Source organism: Poecilia formosa, unplaced genomic scaffold (genome assembly GCF_000485575.1).
Source record: "Poecilia formosa unplaced genomic scaffold, Poecilia_formosa-5.1.2 Scaffold31, whole genome shotgun sequence".
Classification (NCBI taxonomy): Eukaryota; Metazoa; Chordata; class Actinopteri; order Cyprinodontiformes; family Poeciliidae; genus Poecilia; species Poecilia formosa.
Window position 1 is genome coordinate 3,298,715 of NW_006799970.1, and position 18,281 is coordinate 3,316,995.

General features: G+C 38.8%; 3 protein-coding genes and 1 long non-coding RNA gene across 4 annotated transcripts; 3 read left to right on the top strand and 1 right to left on the bottom strand.

Annotated features, from left to right (window-relative positions):
* Positions 1–210: 210 nt before the first annotated feature.
* LOC103136357 (caspase recruitment domain-containing protein 18-like) lies at positions 211–1,788 on the bottom strand. The gene is made up of 3 exons (XM_016670169.1): positions 1,592–1,788; positions 532–816; positions 211–314 (listed from the first exon to the last, which is right to left on the bottom strand). Exons 1-3 carry the CDS (start codon positions 1,596–1,598, stop codon positions 211–213), a joined length of 396 nt encoding a protein of 131 aa, XP_016525655.1. The 5' UTR covers positions 1,599–1,788.
* Positions 1,789–2,020: 232 nt separating this feature from the next.
* LOC103136328 (uncharacterized) lies at positions 2,021–4,209 on the top strand. Its single transcript, XR_476025.2, has 3 exons — positions 2,021–2,115; positions 2,943–3,215; positions 3,304–4,209. It is a non-coding gene; the product is annotated as an uncharacterized LOC103136328 (long non-coding RNA).
* Positions 4,210–4,786: 577 nt separating this feature from the next.
* Positions 4,787–10,887, top strand: rabgef1l (RAB guanine nucleotide exchange factor (GEF) 1, like). The gene is made up of 9 exons (XM_007549522.2): positions 4,787–4,946; positions 5,486–5,671; positions 5,815–5,987; positions 6,730–6,908; positions 8,003–8,084; positions 8,649–8,781; positions 8,880–8,971; positions 9,052–9,308; positions 10,283–10,887. Exons 2-9 carry the CDS (start codon positions 5,502–5,504, stop codon positions 10,724–10,726), a joined length of 1,530 nt encoding a protein of 509 aa, XP_007549584.1. The 5' UTR covers positions 4,787–4,946; positions 5,486–5,501; the 3' UTR covers positions 10,727–10,887.
* Positions 10,888–13,744: 2,857 nt separating this feature from the next.
* LOC103136331 (Fc receptor-like protein 4) lies at positions 13,745–16,883 on the top strand. Its single transcript, XM_007549524.2, has 6 exons — positions 13,745–14,056; positions 14,151–14,186; positions 14,316–14,606; positions 15,270–15,542; positions 15,649–15,924; positions 16,030–16,883. Exons 1-6 carry the CDS (start codon positions 14,032–14,034, stop codon positions 16,281–16,283), a joined length of 1,155 nt encoding a protein of 384 aa, XP_007549586.1. The 5' UTR covers positions 13,745–14,031; the 3' UTR covers positions 16,284–16,883.
* The last annotated feature ends 1,398 nt before the right edge of the window (positions 16,884–18,281 follow it).

Below are 18,281 nucleotides of genomic sequence, written 5' to 3' on the forward strand. Positions count from 1 at the left end.
GTTAATTATCATGTTATGTTTGCATTATGCAAAATTAGTTTCACTCAATCAACAGCACAGTGAGAAAAATACAAATAACAAAATCAATCCCAAAGTAAAATAAATACTTATTTCACTAAATGTAAAGATATATTTAAATTTGATAATACATAGTAAAAACTTTTCACACAACTCACTTTCAGGGTTTCTGTATTTACATTGTTTTTTTAATCAAAATAAACTGACCTCTGGATTGTCCTGTTTGGACTTCCAGAACTTTTCCACGCTGGAGACTGAAGAAGCTGATCCACTCTGAGCCACCGGGCCTGCTGCAGCTACATGATAAATAGAAATGTGTTGCTTTGAAAGAAGCATTTACATTACATTTATTAGAGCACATCTATGACTGCTTTATTATATTATCAACACTCATTGGCACCTCTGGTAAAGAGGTGAAAAATCTCTTTCTAATCTTAACTATCTCTTATTGCAGCAGCATACACACATAATTCTTTTGTTTTTTTTTTTTGAAAATGTGTGTAAGCCTCTTACCTGGCTGACCAGGCTGGACGTTGGACAGACCCAACTCACAGTATAGTGTATTATCCGTACTTTTCAGGTGAGCAATCATCTTGCTGCTGGCTTCATGTCCTTTCCTCTTCACCTTGTCGATGAGACAGCGTGCTTTATCCGCTCTGCTGTCGTTCTCTTCAACCACTGCATCCTTCTCCCCATCATTCAACACACCATCGTGCAAAAGGCCATCCAGGAGTTGATTTATTACTTCTTTGGACACCTTGGCCACAAAGAGAGGCCTGATTCTCTCAAGCTCTTTATCTGGAATTCCAAGGATGCAGACACAAATAATGCAAACCTTTACGATAAATTCAGTAAAGTTAACAAAAATAAATAAATGGACAAGGGATGCAGTTCAAAAGCTACTACAAGCATCAATAATTTAATGAGGGACAAAAACTAGAGCATATTACATATTGTCACGTGGAAGCAGATTAATATGGAGTTTTATACTCTGAAAGTATAAAGGAGTGTTATTTGTGTTTCACAGTTCTATTTTAGTACATAAAAATAAGAATAGAATACATTAGAGTTTGTGTTTGTAATGTAACAAATGTGAAACAGTTCTGAATACCTTGTGGAATGCCCAGTACTCTAAACATTTTTTATTAAGCATTGAACGTGGCTGCACTAATTGTTTAGCTTCACAGTGACTGATTTTGTTAGCGATATTGTAAACACCCTGGTGCATCTGAAGCGGTAAATAATTTTAAAACCTTTAAATACATGCAGTTTGTTTATTTCTGTACCGAAAAAGTATAATCAAAGCGGGATACAACAAAAAAAGATTAATCGTCAAAGTGAAACTATAACGCGTGTCACGAGCAAAATAAATAAATAAAACGGTATAGCTCAACGTTTTCGCGCTAATTGTCTAAAATCATAAACTGTACAGATCTGAGACAATAACTGACTTCTGTCACAATTCAGACAGATATAACCAGGCTGCCAGCTGTGGGGTTTATTCGATGCGCAATGTGGCCAAAACGAATCTAATACCATTCATATCTGCAGAGCTTAAAGTTGTTCCTCTCACCTGCCATTGTTCTGTTTTTGTATCACTGAAATTTACCAATATATGTACATCAAAAACTTCCTGCTTGACCGCGGGTAACGCGCGCTGGATGACTTCCTGTTGGATATAAGGCTGAACGTCAGTAATGCAGCTGTAATGACAGCGTTACCGCTTAAGTATGGAAAAAACGTAATGCTTATTGGTTTTTAAATATTCCTTAGAGAACAATATTGTTTTTAGAAAACCTTCATTTGACTTTATCCGTGTCATCCGACCAAAAATAAAAGAAAACAATGCTTTTAATATGAGTGAAGAGAATATCACAAGCTCAAGTTTCATTAATGTTGTGCTGTTGAAACAATAAATATATATTATGTTTCTTCCATGTACAGTTTTGATGTTATTAGTTTTGCTGATAAACAACAGGCATAGTCGTTGTTCATTTCATGCAGCAGCTGCAGCCTTGGACTTCTGGTTGGGTCTCAAACAGCATGGGGTGGAGTTTACGCGGACAAAGTCTGCCACGTACTTTGCAGCTATGGCAGGTAAGAAGACAGATTTTGTGGTTTAAATTCAAACAACTGCAAAAGCTTCACTCCAATTTCTATGACGATCCTCAAGTTTCGTGTTAGCGTAAACTTGATGAGTCGTCGGATTTCTGACCTGTCTTATAGTGGTTCTTGTGAAGTTCGTCTTTGCCCATATATAACTGGGCTACGTAAGAAGCAAAAATCGACATGAAAGTCCAACTTAAATTAGCGGTAGCTAATTTAGCTTGAACTTGAGTGATAACTTGATAACACTAAGTAATGACTTAGCAATTGTGAGCACCAGCTATATGTTTGTTTTTTTTAAAGGACACTGTCTTCCTTCCTTTTTCTCACCACAGCGTGTTTAGTTTCACTTTTGATGATTGTCAAATCCACAATTTATGTCAAGTTCAGCCAGCATCCTTTTAACTTGTTCTGCTCATCAACAAAACCTTTTATGAAAGGGTTAAAGGAGAATGTGCCTATAGATTTGAATGTTTCCTAAAAAGTTTATTTATTTATTTATTTATTTGTTTGTTTTTTCATGAAGATCACATGTTCTTGCATGAATGTGGCCCTGAATACAGCCCTGTACTTCTGCCCCACATAAAACCAAAATCTTCCTGATGAAATCTGTTATTATTCTGCAAATAATAACAGAAATATTGAAAGTTAGTCTGTTGCTCTATAAAGACTAAAAGGTTTGTTATAGCAGTTGTAGTGTTGTCAGTGGTGTGGCTTTCTGTGCTACAAGACAAAAATAAAAGTTACAACCATTTCTGGTATCTCAATGTAAACAGACTGATCTCAGTTTTGTAAATGCATCTTCTTCTTTCTTTTAGCAGATAAACTTAAGGGGATTAGGACCAGCTTTGTGGACAAGTCCTCCAAAGAACTAATAAGTCAGCTCCTGGACGACCTGCTGGGGGATCAAGTCTTCAATGATGGGGAGAAAGACTCAATACTGGAGGAGAACAAGAGCCGTGCAGACAAGGCGCGCGCTCTCATTGATTCAGTGTGTAGGAAAGGAGATAAAGCCAGCCAGAAGATGATAGATCACTTTCAAAATAGAGATCCTACACTCTTCTCTGACCTCAAATTATCTACCTAGCCAGGTACAATACCCAGTGAATCTAAAGTGAATTATCTTCACGCAAAAAAAAGCTCAGTAACAATATATTTTTTTATTTTTATTTTTTCCAGCTGCTGTGACTTTGGAGGAAAAATGATGTGCACTCATTCCAGCAGCAGCTGCTGCCTTGCGGACTGAAAAAAAAAACAATAATCATGCATTGTTTTAAACCAGTGTTATCACAATAATTTTCCTCTGCCTTGATGGTTTTATTTATAGCATGTATGTGAACTGACTTTTTTCTGCTGAGTTGCAGAGTAGATTGACGTGATGAAGAAAATGAACTGTTTTGTAAAAGCATGCCACTATAACATGATATGACTTGTTTTTTTTTGTTTGTTTTCTTTTTTCTTTTTCAATTGTAAAACCTGTCAATATGTTCAGGGGCAAAATTATAACTTAACTTAGGTTACATTGCAAGTCTCTTTTTTTGGGTGGAGAGGAGATTCCAGATGCATTTTTGCACTGAAATGGCATGGGAAAAAAATGGTTTTCAAAGGCCATACAGAAAAAAAGACAAAAAAATTACATTTTCATACAAGATCTAGTGAGGGGAGTTTTAGGAATATATGACCAAGTTTGTGACTTTAAATGCAAAACAAGGTCACTTTACAGACAACTCAAAACTAAGTGAACTGAAAACAGAAACCAGAAACTCAATGGACATTTGTCTGGGAAATAGGGCAGCTGGAACATGATGTGTACTGACAGAATATAGAGCAATATAATCAAGTAAATACATTTAAAAAATATATTTCCTTAAATTGAAGACTACTCAATACCAGTCTGGTATTTTTATTTTTCCCTAAAAACGATTTCCTGAAATAACATAAATAATTCATCAACTGTTGTGACCCCAACTTAATTTAACCTGATTTATTTTCAGCCGCACGCTTTTAAGTATCCAAAAACAATGTACTGTATCCAGTTTTTGAAGCACTCTTTTCTTTATGCCAAATAAATTATAGTGTTGCACTAATGAATCAGACAGCAGTCCTTCTTCAGTTTCGGCAACTTTATTTGCCCCACGCTGTATCTACTTTATTTTTTTGATTTGTTCTTCTCAGAAGCAGCCAGGCACAGACACACAGAAACCGTTACAACGTTTCTTATTCCTCGCGCTACAACGTTACAACTGGTCAACGGACCCACGTCGCTTCCCAACCAATCAGTGACGTAGCACGCAGCTCAGATGCTTCTGCGGCTGGCCATAAACAACTGGGCAAATAAAATATATTAAATAAATGAAGATAGTGTTTTATCCATAAATTTAGAAAAAACATACTTTATTTTATTTTATTTAAATAAAATACTTCTAGGATGCAACAATAGCACTGTAACCTAATGAAAGACCATCTAGCTTAATGTCACTTCAGTTCTTTTATTCTAAATTGTTTATTTTTGTTGAATACAATTAGGTGAGTGTGTTATTGTTGTTTGTGTTGTCGTTATTATTAATAAGAAAAGTTTGCAATAGAAGTTCATAAGTTTAATTGTTTTTACTCAAATTGCTTTTTGTCGATCCAAAAGCTAACGGTAGGGGGAGACAAAAGATTCCCTTTAATTTTTAAACCCACAAAGAAGAATCTGTCAGAGAAGATGGCTCCAAGACGAAGCTAATTGTTTAGCTGATGTAAATCTATCCACCACCAACAGGCTGGAAACTGCGGTGACAAAATTACCAGATAACCAACCCCTTGAGACGAATAAGACCGTATGTTTACATACAATTCATACAAATAATATGTAAATAACATTTATGTATGTGACAGTAGTCTAGCTCAAGTAGCAGTGGCTAATGATTGGCAAACAGTTAATTAGCTTGTAAATTTTGTGTTTTTGAGAACGAGACGTTGTTTTCAGCTTAAGCGTCATTCTTTAGTATTACGATGATAAGTCAGAAATTGTTTATAGCGTGTGTCACCAACTGACAAAGAGTATTTACATTGTTTAAGTGTCTTCATGTATACGAGCTAATGCTAACTTAGCTGATAGCTGTACATTCCTTTAGACAAGATGTGCCTCTGACATCAGACCTGTTGAAATGTCTCTGAGTTAGTCCGCTTAGACTAAACGTAATGAACGACAGAAGAGCTCAAATGATAAAATTTGTTCAAATTCAAGCTTCTGTTGACTTAAGCGACGAAATACTTCAAATAGTTTGATGAGCAAAGTAGCAATTAATGTACTTGCAGATGAACTCTTTGGATGCGTTTGGCTATTTTACGTTTTTCTCTCTTTCTGGTTCCTCAGCTGTCACTGAGGAACGATGAGCCAGAGACGTGGCATCCATGTGGACCAATCTGAGCTGCTCTGCACAAAAGGATGTGGGTTTTATGGCAACACAGCCTGGCAGGGTCTGTGCTCAAAGTGTTGGCGAGAGGAAAATCAGCGAGAAAAGCAAAGGCAAATTCAAGAAGACTGGGCTCTTGCTGAAAGGTTTGCATTCACACCGTGTCTTTTCTGCAAAAAATAAAGCCACCAAAGTGTTTAAGACCTGTCCGCTTACCTTATGAAAACTTGGCTCTTGTGCTACTGTTCATCTCGCAAGCTTTTCAGTTGTTCTGTTGTCATCTTCCCAGGCTGCAGAGAGAGGAAGAGGAAGCATATGCAACCAGGCATCAGAGGGCACAATCACAACCTGCAATCACTCCCTTCAACAAGTTTGAAGAAAGAAAGACAAAGGAGAAGTCCAGCAAAGTCAACACAGTCACAAAGTTTTTCACTCCATCAACAAAAACACCACCCAAGAAGGGTAATCTGTCTTGAACACACACACACACACACACACACTGGTTGGTTCTAAGTTTATTTTTAAAATTTTTCTTCCTGGATCCACCTCCTGTGTAACAAAACCGTATGCTCCACCCACAAGCCGCATTGGTGCAAACGCAAATAATCATTACATAAATATTTGCTTAATGTTTGAAATCTTTATCTTTTTTTCTCTTTTGTTGTGCAAAACTGTTGCAATAACTTATGTTTAAATATATCAATCAGATGATAAGATGCCTTTTGCTGGCCTTTTTTCCTGTTTTACAAGCACAATTACTTAACTCTCTTCCAGGAGCTTAATATGTGGTGTGTAATGCTATATCACAAATTAACCTGAAACTGGGTGTTTGGCCTGGTCTTTGAGAAATCCTTTCAAATTCTTGAATGCATTTACCTAGAAACAACTGACAGATTTTGCTGAATTTCACTTCTCTTTAAAGCGGGAAATGTCAAAATTCATAGCCTGTTATTTAATTCAGTTTATTTACACAGCGACATTTCACCAACAAATGACACCTTGAGGTACAGAAAAATAATTTCAATGCAATCACATATAAATTCCAGTTAAACCTAGTTATCAAAATTGTAGATTTGTTCTCCCTTCATTTTACCCGCATCCCTGGATATTTATGATTGAAAGAAAGCCCTACAGACACTTACAAAGACTGCAGCACAGTAAATACAAACCTATAAAATTATTGTCTGTTGTTGTCTTCCTCCAGATACCGGTGCTGCCGACGCTCAGTCGACTCCGAGCTCCAGCTCCTCAGCCAGTCGCCAGCCCATTCCACACAGTGACCGCGCAACGCGAGAGTTCATAGATTTTCTGAAGTCGGTGAAGTCTGGCAGGGAAATCTTTAAGCAGTGTCGGGCTTTCACTGAGGACATGGTGTACAAGCGGGTGAGCTTTGATCCGTCCAGATGGCCTGGTTATTACTCCCATTTCAACCTGTTACACGTTTATGGTCACGTTTATGCTCTCACTCAGACGGCTCTTAAAGAGGAGGAAGCTTTTAATTCACTGCATCGTTGTCATTACCGTCTGCCACCATTCATTGAAAGATTACACATTTTAGGATCATATATCCTTGAATAAGTCAACTTTTTGATGATACGTGATAAGCGTAAAGTAAAAGGATAACCCCTTGAACTTCTCCACATTTAGTCATTTTACAGCCACCAACTTCCTGTTTCTTTGTTGTTGTTTCTTGTATAGTTGAGCATGAAGTAACCCAAAATTAATTAGAAAACCTTTAAGACATAGGGGAAAAAAAGCTTTTCAAACTGCTGTAAACTGCAACATTCAGATGCTTTCACTTCAGTTTTGATATTTCATTGAAATTCAAAGAATAGTCCTAAAATCTTGGAACGTCTTCCCCTGAAACTTTTACCTTGATGTAATTTCCTTTAAGAAAAACAAAAGGTTGTTTTGTTTTTATGATAAGTAAGCAGTTTAAAAATGTTTACAGCATTTATCTTGCTGCCTAAGTTATTAAGATGACATTGATCTAGAGTTGTTCCGATCAGATATTGATACACTCGTTTTTTGTTTTTCTGTTTTCTGATATCAACCAAAAACAAAAAAAAACCCGAATGTCTGATTATATCGGTCTGCATCTAAAATCTCAGTTGTAATCGTGCCAATAGAAGCAGTATTCTGCAGCATTTAGTCTGCCCCAGGATTTCCATCCAGCACTGTTTACATCCCACCTGAGGAACAAGTAGTTAGTAATAAATGTGTCAGTTGTTCTTGTACCTATTGTTGTCGAGTATTGTTCTCTGTTTGAGTAATATCACGTGATCAAGCCTTTTTCTAACTTTCCACATGACAAAATCAGCAATGAAAGTAAGCATGATTCGTGCTCATATCACATCAGGTCGATATCGGTGTTGTATCGGAAGTGAAGAAGTGGTATCGGGACGCCTCTTTTGCAATCAGTGTGAAATCTGAATCCGATTCATTCCGACTTCTTGTATTTTTCTGTCCCTTTCCAGGACATGGGAGCCGACGAGCTGTCGGAGTGTGTGCAAGACTTCTACCAGAACCTCTCGGACCGACTTCAGAACCAGTTCAAAGGTGCTTCAGCGGTCAAATATATGTTTTTTTTTTTTGTTTGTTTTTTTTTTGTTTTTTTTTACAATAACCACAGATAGTAAAAAACCATACAGTGAGAAATGTAGCCGATAGCGAAAATTCAACCTGGAAGACTCCATCCCCTCCGTTCGCCCATCGGCGTTATGCTCATCTCCGACCTCAGCTCTGGACCTCACCCGGCGCGTCCAATCATCAATCAAGCTCTGCATAAAAGGATCCACACCGAAGCCGTCAGCCGCTTCCCAGCTGCGTTCAACCCACCACCGCCCCTTCTCCACCCACATCCTTCGGCTCTCCAGGATGGCACCGTTTCCAGACCTCCACCACCAGTGTCGGGCCCTGGGGGAGAGCATCCCTAATCGGTTATCGGGATGTTCATCGAGTTCACATCAAATCTCAGCTCAAATCAGCTGCCGGGGCCCGAGCCCCAAAGAACTGTTATTCATTGCTTTCATTAAATCTTTTAATTGTTCCTTTTTCTTCGTTTGAGTCTTTCCAGATTGAATAGCGCTTGTGAAAAGTATTTATCGGTTTGCGGTGCAACAGGTTCGACAGAGCATGTGGAGAGGGTGATGGATGAAGTGGAGAAGTACATGATGACCCGACTTTACACGGAGGTTTTCTGTCCCGAAACCACAGACGACGAGAAGAAAGACTTGGCTATTCAGAAGAGAATCAGGTTTGAGAACATAAACTCCAGCGATTTTAGTTAAAAAAGAAGAAGAAGAAAAAAAAAGACAGTAAATGTGACATTATTCTGTTTGTGTTTGGTTCCAGAGATTTGCACTGGGTCACCATAGAAATGCTGTGTGTGCCGGTGGACGAAGAGATCCCAGAGGTCTCAGACAGCGTAGTCAAAGCTATTACAGGTGAGTCTCAACCTGGGTTTGTTTTTGCCTGATTACTCAAGTTATGTCACTCCTCTTCTAACATGTCTGCCTAATTTCAGATATAATTGAAATGGACTCAAAGCAGGTACCCAAAGACAAGCTGGCGTGCATCACCCGGTGCAGCAAGCACATCTTCAACGCCATCAAAGTGAGCAAGAAGGAGGCCGCGTCAGCCGACGACTTCCTCCCCACTCTCATCTACATCGTGCTGAAGGCAAACCCTCCGCGGCTGCAGTCCAACATCCAGTACATCACCCGCTTCTGCAACCCCAGCCGACTCATGACCGGAGAGGACGGATACTACTTCACTAACCTGGTGAGGAAATGAGAAGAACGTGTTTAGCAACATGCAAACCATTGTCCGGCCTTGAGCACAGTCTTGAAAGGGGTTGAAATTTTGCTGACATCTTTTCATGAAGAGAGAATTAATATTAGAAGTGCAGAGACATTACACATGAACGGTCTTGTGTCTTTTTATTTTGACATTTATGTGCAGTTCTTATAAAAACATTACAAAAAATCTACTCCACTGCTGTGGATAAACGCATAGTTATTCTAAAAAAAAAAAAATCTATTTTATTCAATGTAATATTGTCGATATGATAAATATATATACTTCTATTAAAGCTTGGCTCCAGTTTGAGTGAGTTTAAATTCATTTTTTGAGACACAACAGTGTTATAGAAGTGTTTCCATTCACCTGTTGATCCATCCATCAGTCTGCTTTTTATATTCATCCATCCATCCAGCTAACTGTCCATCGGTCGCTTCAGGTTGTTGTTGTTTTGTTTTTGTTTTTTGTAGATTGCTTATTTAAAGCCTGACTACTGCAGAAAAATTTGTGATCTCTATTTGTGAACATTAGTGCTTAATTTGTGACTTTTAACCCCGTTTAGAAAAATAGGCCAAAATCTTGTCTTTAAGAAAAATCTGTACATTTGAGTCTGGAAAAATGACTTTTGGAAATTACCTGTATGTTTTACCTCTGGCTTAGAAACCATTTTGTTTTGCTTATATTTAACTCAAGATTGCTGACATCAAGTAATTTGTGGTATTTTTTTTATCAGTGTATCGCAGTCCTCCTGAGCCTAACATTTCAGTCCCTAAAGGTTTAGAATATGAAAGCATCCAGCAGGGGGAGCTGTTACCCCACATCATGTATTCTCTATCTCATTGCTGTTAATCCCCAATAAATTAAACATTTTTTAAACGAATCTAGGTCTAAAGAGCGTTGTTGTTGGGTCCATGATATAATTGTCATTAACATCTCTCTGTGCCTCCTCTCCACAGTGCTGTGCAGTGGCCTTCATAGAGAAACTGGATGGTCAGTCTCTGAACATGAGCTCTGAGGAGTTTGAGCTCTACATGTCGGGCCAGGCGTCTCCGAACTGGCCACGGCCCACCGCTGCCTCCGCCTCGTCCGCAGGCGGCGCAGCCCTTACCCAGGTCCACAGCAGCCTGGACCTGCTGACCGGACTCGGCGAGAGGCAGGAGCGGGTCGTGGAGAAGGCTCGGCAGCTGGAGAGCGACCTGATAGACTGGACAGATGAAGTGGAGCAGAAAGTGCAGAGCGCGCTGGAGAGCTTTCCGCTCGACACCCAAAGCACCACAACAACAAACGCGGCCGGCGGGACGACGACGCCGGCGGCCGCAGCGTCGTCCGCGATCGACTCTGAAAATGTAGAGAACGAGCTGCTGCCCCCGCCGCTGCAGCCTCAGGTGTTTGCTGGTTAATAGGAAAACGTCTGCTCTGCAGAAAAATCACCTGGAGGTTCTACTCCATCTTCCCGTGTGTTCTCTTTATCGTCCGTAAGCACATGTAGCGTCTGGATCTGGAGTGTTCATCCATCCATCTGTTCCCTTAGAAGCTATAAAAACACGCTGAGTAGTAACTCAACTATTGGATTTGAACTGAGTGCTTTACCTCCTCAAAGGAGGTAGACCAGATGATGGCTTCGCTGTAAAGGCGCAACGATCTTCACTGCAAAAAAAAAAAAAAAAAAAAATCTTACAAAGTATATTTGTTTTGGTTTCTAGTGCAAGTATCTTAGTATACTTGAAATGAGTTGAAAATAATCTGCCAGTGGAACTGGAGCTTTTTCTTCAATTTTAAGGAATTGTTTACTTAAAATAAGCTCCCGTATGTTGCTGAAGTTACTTGTAAGTTAGTTTTGCCTTATTTCAATTCTACTAAGATATTTGCACAAGAAACTAGACCAAAAATATTTGGTAAGATTTAGTGTTTTTGCATTGTTCTCGTTTACCTCATCACAAAAAGAGACAAATAAGTGAGTAAATTTAACCATAGCTCCACATGAGACGGAGCAGTGGAGCGCATCAGGGCAGACCCCAACCATCTTGTGTGGCTCCTTTCACTGCAACGGAGGAAAACACTCCACTATAAGCTCTTCCAAAAAACTTCTCCTCACCCACTACCTGCAGTACCTCAGTACTTTTTATAGCTGTTACATTTGTACAGTAGCGATAAATGGCGTGTTTGAGTCCTAAACCTTCAGCCATGATGCAAAACATCCAGAAAAAAAAAATTAACCAAACAATAGGATAGTAAATTCCAGTTTAGAAACCAAAAAGAAAGACGTGTAAAAATCTGAATGATCGAACTCCTCTATTATTAATGTTGCTCTTCAAGTCATGCCTGTGTTTCGTGCTGAATTTAGCTTGTATTTCCCAGAAATAACCAGAGAGAGAGAGTGTGTGTATGCCTGTGCGTGCGTGCGTGCGTGTGTGTGTGCACAATGACTGTGCATGTGGATAAGCGTGCATGTGTGCTGCATGTTGTTCCCGACAATTTGAAGACGAAGAAGAAAAATAATCGGCACCAGTACGTCCAAATACTGTCTAGTCCGGTTTTTATGACCCGTCATCATCAGCTGGATGTTCAGATTTTATTTTTCTATAAAGTGTCAGAATATATCGACATTTCTTTAATTAGTTTAAACCTGTAATATTTACAGTGGCGAATGAGCATGGATGCCGCGTAACACGACGAGCGATCTGGTTTCCAAGAGGCCGACATCTCCACTAAAAAAAAATAAACGTCTTAGATTAAACAATTTATCACCATTTGCTCCGTCAAATATTTTAGACCAAAACAAAAGAAATATCTTGTTTTCCTGCAAATGCAGGACAAAGCAGTCACCCTTACAGCTTTAGTTGCTTCATTGTAGTTATTTTTCTTTTGTTGTTTAGTTTGATTTTAAAGATAGGAAAGTCTGTATTTTGGCAGACTCGCAATGAGAGAAATGCAATAGGCACACATTTTACACTTGAGCTTTGTTTTTGTTTTATTGTATTGCAATGACATTTGCATCCGGAGAGCAGTATGCACCTGCCGTTTGAAAGCCTGGTCTTGTACTACACCGCTATGGCTTGAAAACCTTTTTAATTTTGCACTGAAAGCTGAAGTTATTGAACAAGTGTTTTAACCCATTTGTTTGATTATAGGTTTGTTATAGTTCCAGATTGGAGAGATTAACTCAAAACTGCCTTTAATTTAAGACATAATTTATTGAGAGAGTTTTCATCTACCTACATCTACGGGAGTGGAACGACAGTGGTTAATAAAATCGAAACTCTGTACTCGTATGTGTGTAGCTGCTGTTTTTCATGACTTAACATTACCGCACTGGCATGAGTCACGCTTCCTCATTAAAACACAAATTCTGGGATTTTATGAATCTGAGAATGTACCACGGTAATTTTCTGCACATTGAACAAGAAACTGATGAAATAGTAAACATTTGCAGTCTGAGTTAAGAGTTCAGCAAAAAAAACAAAAAAAACACAATACCTGAAAAAGTGGCACAGATTTGAGCTGTTCTGGTACCATAGTGCCAAATTTTACACCATCCATCCAGGACACGTACTATACAAAACTCACATATTTCAGAAGTGACGGGACATGATATTTCACAAAATGTGCTAATTTCTTTTAACTTATACTCACGTAAATTACAATTGTGTGGTCAGCAAAATTGACAAAGAAACTGCTAGAGAAGAGTTAATAGTTTCATGTCCATCTTGGGCTGAAAGTTCAGTGCTCCTCTGAGTCATATAAGTATTGAGTTTATAGTGAAAATTCCTCTGCCGTGTCAGCCACTTCAAGCCTTCGGTATGCTGAGGTGAGTGCATCTTCATCAATGAAAAGGATAGTAGAATGGAATGAAATTGGGTAATGTTGATATCAAGTATTTGCTTTGACATTTGGACTTATTTTGTAACCATCTCTTTAAGTTGTCAGACTTTTATTTAACATGGCCAATAAAAATGAGCGGCATCCTGGTTTAGGTGGAGATCAGACTCTGTTAGAGTAACGTGTGTAAAATAAAAAAAGTCTTAATGGGTTTTATTTACATAAACATCCTCATATAATTCCAGACCAGATGTGCAATAGTGGAACAGGGATACTGCAAACAGAATAGTGTCCCAGCTACATAATTCACCACCACCTGTTTATTGAAGAGTGTAAAATAAACGCTCCTTCACTCAACTTCTGTTCTGATAAACTAGTTGTTTCTTTTCATTATTAGTTTTGGTTTCTCAGTGGGTGTTGGCCCAGTTCATAGGAAGATATGACTTCTGAGAGGAGTTTTGGGTGGGATTTTCAGTTCCCCTTTCCACTGTTTTGCTAAATTTCCATGATTAAGTTATACCTAAGAAGAGATGGAGGAAATCCTGTGACACGGTTTATAACAGGTCAAAACAACAATAACTTTTAAAAAAAGTAAAATATAAGTAATTTGTTGAGGGGACGAAACAAAAGCCGAGCTCAGAGTTCTGCATACCGCTACTGACTAAAATTTTAGTGACTTATCCGGCAAACGTTAAAGTCGAATATTTCCAAATATGTTTAATGAAAATGAAGCATTTTTTTTTTATATTAAATAGTATAAAACAAACAATTGATGAGACAGCACTTTTTGGGATGGAGGACATCCTGTGTGAAGACAGTTTCACTTCTCCTTTTATTAGAATAAAGCATTCAGTCTTATCTGATTCTAACACACAAACTGAGCACAATGGAAGCGGTAACTTCATTCCTCGGTAGGTTTTAATTTTGATTACTTAATATGATCTAACATATTTGATAACATGATGCTATCTGCTCTCACTAAACCTTTATTACTCTCTGTTTCAGTTCTTTCATTGTTACCACAGCTCATAGTGTCTGAGGGTAAGTCCTTAATACAACTACGTCATTGGGAAAAAATTTATAAATCTTTCAGATGATAGTTTATGACTTTATGGTAAGCAGCTAATCGTATTTTTTCCCCCTGACACACGGTTTGTTTTCTCTCTGCAGTTCCCACTTCAACCTCGTACAGGGCCGTTGTGGAGATCGTTTCGGGAGATTCCAGGATCTTCAGTGGGGAACGTCTGAGCCTGAGATGCATCATCCCTGATCCTTACCAGGCCTCCTGGGGTTACCTGTGGTTCAGGGGATCTGTGCAGCTTCCACAGACTGGCGAGATATTCCAGCTGTGGAACGCCAACGTTAAAGAAAGCGGCAAATATTCCTGCCAAGGAAAGAAAGAGACGGATGTGGGAAGCATAAAAACACTAAGAAGTCTACCTTATGAGATCCATGTTGATGGTAAGATCTTGTGTTCAACAAGAAACAAACGTTTTTTTGGTTTTTCTTCCTCTTTCCAATATTTCCAAAACTGTCAAACGGCAAATTCTTCCTGACCTGGTCAACTTCTTCTTTAGCACTGAGCCAGGGGCTGGTGGTGACTTAAAATTTTATCACGGTATTGTGACAACGATAAAAGTGACGATAAGAACTATTTACTTTTTTTTTTTTTTTTATGTAACTGCTCGGTCATGTAAAACCAAATTATATTTCTTGAAAAACATTACCCATTTGAAAAGTCCCTCTTTATGCTTCTTTTGGACATCAGTCACATAAAAAAATGTGATTTGTATCACTAAATGGCAAACAGTAGCTGCATTTAGTCATATTTTCAAAATAATTTATATTTATTTATTGAACAAACTGGAGAAAACAGTAAAAACAACAATCCTCATAATGCAGACATTCATGGGTTTTAATAAGCATCAATAATTGAAATTTATTATAACAACAATATATCAAAATACTTAAAATACATTTATTGTGATAAATGATAAACGATACGATAAATGCTCACTCCTACACTGAACTGCAAAATCAAGCTTCCTCTATCAAATACCCTCAAATAAAAGCCCATCACTCACTAAATGACTAAGGGAAAACTTTTTTCTTTGTCTTTTTCAGGAGGATTTGCCATCCTACAATTGGCAAAACGCTCTGTCCTCGTTGGAGATGCCCTGGACTTGAAATGCCGTCTCAGAGGGAACGCTCCCGTCCACCAGACGATCTTGTACAGAGACGGGATTCAAGTGATGGTGCAGAGCGGGAGCAGCTTAAATTTCCACCTCCCCCATGTCACCCTGGAGGATGAAGGAAGGTACTCATGCAGGGTATCCTGGGACCTGAGTCGACGTACACACTCCGTGATGTCAGTTCCCACTCTGGTGAATATCTTAGGTGAGTTAAACGTTTATGTTTAGCGAGATACGGACCAGTACCAGAAACCAATCCCCAGAGATTTAACTTGTAAGTAACTTTTGTTTCTTCACTTGATCTATCTCAGAGGTTCTAGCCAAGCCGGTGTTGGAGATTGACAAAGACAACGCCCAGCTTGGACGGAATAAAATGAACCTCATCTGCCACGTCCAGTACAACGCCCCTGCCCCAGCCCCTCCTGTAAATTACTATTTCTACAAGAACAACAATCTGCTGGGGCCGGCAACCTCACTGAACCACATGCACGTCAATAAGGCTTCAGGATGGTACAGCTGCAGAGCCAAGGTGCCAAAGCTGGATATCGTGAGGTGGAGCGAGCCCCGGAGCTTCGGAGAGGTCACAGGTGCTTAAGAGTAAATCTGCTCTGCTGATTATTACATTTGGTGGTGAAAAAAGCAGTTTGAAGTCAGGCTGGACTTCTAAGGTGACCTTCTACTTGACCCTACAGGGCCACCATTGATGCCTCCCCGTCCTCATCACAGAAATCAGATGACATCCAGATCACCCGTACACACCTTCTCGGCTCCTGAGACTCAGCCTGCATCCCCCAAATACTTTGCTTCAACACCGTCTTTCAATCAGCGCACAGAGAGTCCCAGCCCGTCTGAGGCTCCAGACCCAACCAGTCTGCCGACTTCAGACCGGCTGCCAGGCCAAACGCAAACCCCAGAGCCTCAGGGTGTGTCCTGGGGACTATTTTAGAAAGTCCTGTAAAGGTGTGACTGACATGAAATTTTCACCAGGTGTTGGTAACAACCTCAGTTCTTTGTTTTTAACCAATCATGAGATGTTGCTTGTGTGATGCCTTGGTAATGACTCACCTTTCTATAGGCCGTCATTTTGGACTGGTCCTAACAAGGGGCAGGATGGTTTTCTAATCACTGGTAGATTTCAGCTGGTTTCTTGGCTTTCCGTGACTTTTTTCCACATCCTTTTCAGTACTTTTCACATTATGACACACAACTTAATTTCTATGTATGGATTATGTGGGTTGTTATCAATACCAGGTGAAAATCTCATGTCAATAGCACCTTTAGAAATATATCTACTATGAAAAACTGTGATTTTTTTTTACCAGCTGTACCTGGAAACTCCTTTTAAACCGTACCATCGTACCTAGCAGAGCAATACTCTGAGGCTTTCTAACAATTATTAACACCACCCTACTGTTCTGCTGTAATAGTTATGTGTTAATAATTCTTCGCATCAGTTTTCTCTGAGTGTCATGAAACTAATGTTCAATACAGTAAGAAAGAACAAATATTGTGTTTTAACCCAATAAAACTTTCAATAAGCTGCATGACCGGTTGACTTTATTTTCAATTAACTTTTTTCTTTTTTACAATCCTACAGCACATGAAAACATTTTAAATATTGGAAAACATGTGGGATTAACTTGCCGATAGATATTACTAGAATCTTCTGCACTAGAAAAAAAATATATCAGATAAAAGTTTGAAAACAATAGCAGATCACAGACATTATTTGCTTAGTTAACACTCGCTGACAGTCAAGATAGTTACAGTGTTGTCAGAAATTATTTACACCCCTTTGTGTTTTCCACAGTTTATGTTACAGACATATCCTGGAACTGATTATAAAGTGAAGTTTTCTACATAAAAAATAGCACAAAATAGCAGTGGAAACATGTTTTCAAATATTCTTGGATATTAAGAAAATTATGTAACATAAGGGTTGCATCCTTGAGATGCTTCTTCAACTTGATTTGAGTCCATTGATGGTAAAGTCATCTGAAATCATCCGCACTTGTCTATATGTGCTTTCATATTAAAGCAATTGTCAAATACATTGTCTGTGGATCTCGGAGACTAAATCATGTCAAAACACAGATTTTGGACGTCCCAAAAATCGTTTTAACCAAAATTATTTGAATATGGAAGAAGTTTGGGTCCAAAACTCTTCCTGGATCTGGCTGCAAACGCTAACTGAATCCTGAGGGAAGAAGGGCATCAGTCAAAAGATTAATCATGAACCTTGTAGTTTTTTAGGCAGAGATCCAGTTTTCATTTGTGGAGATGGAAACATCTAGAAAATCAACCACTGCTAATTCTCAAACTACCAATCCTTTATGGCAGTGACCGGACGGATATTTTGTCGAAACACACCTCGGAGATTTACAGACCAAGAAAATGAATCGTCTGGTCTGATGAACCCAAAACAGAACATTTGGTCTAACCGTCAAGCATCATACCTGGAGAAAAAAAAAAAAAACCCTAACCCTTTAACAACAGTGGGCAAATATAAAAACATTTTCCGAAAACCTGAGTCTAAGATGCCCCTGAACTAATTTAGCAATTCATCTGTAAAGACCACAATCTGTAAAGACTCAGGAAATATCTGTTCCTGCAGCAACATCAGACAGTGGGACCCCTGAATAAAATTAAATTACATATCTCTGGAAAGACCAAACAAGCTTAGCAATTATTATTATTATTATTATTATTATTATTATTATTATTATGAATCCTTTCATGCATAGTGGTTACTACAGTGGACAGCTATCTAAAAGCCATTTTCTTGTGATTCTTGTGAATTTTTATGTTATAAATGCACACAGACCACTGAAGCATCATAAAATACACTATCAGCTACTGGCCATCAGCTGTAAATGCAAGAAATTATTCAACAGACAAAAAAGCACGCCAACCAACCCAGTCCCTCCTTCTACTGTAGACGACT

Excerpts from the sequence above, each read along its gene's own strand:
- LOC103136331 (XM_007549524.2), top strand. The coding sequence starts at position 14,032 with ATGGAAGCGGTAACTTCATTCCTCG. Across the intron at positions 15,543-15,648 it reads CACTCTGGTGAATATCTTAG|AGGTTCTAGCCAAGCCGGTG; the intron begins GTGAGTTAAACG and ends GATCTATCTCAG. Across the intron at positions 15,925-16,029 it reads GAGCTTCGGAGAGGTCACAG|GGCCACCATTGATGCCTCCC; the intron begins GTGCTTAAGAGT and ends TTGACCCTACAG.
- LOC103136357 (XM_016670169.1), bottom strand. Across the intron at positions 315-531 it reads CGTCCAGCCTGGTCAGCCAG|CTGCAGCAGGCCCGGTGGCT; the intron begins GTAAGAGGCTTA and ends TTTATCATGTAG.
- rabgef1l (XM_007549522.2), top strand. The coding sequence starts at position 5,502 with ATGAGCCAGAGACGTGGCATCCATGTGGACCAATCTGAGCTGCTCTGC. Across the intron at positions 8,085-8,648 it reads ACTTCAGAACCAGTTCAAAG|GTTCGACAGAGCATGTGGAG; the intron begins GTGCTTCAGCGG and ends GCGGTGCAACAG. Across the intron at positions 8,782-8,879 it reads GCTATTCAGAAGAGAATCAG|AGATTTGCACTGGGTCACCA; the intron begins GTTTGAGAACAT and ends GTTTGGTTCCAG.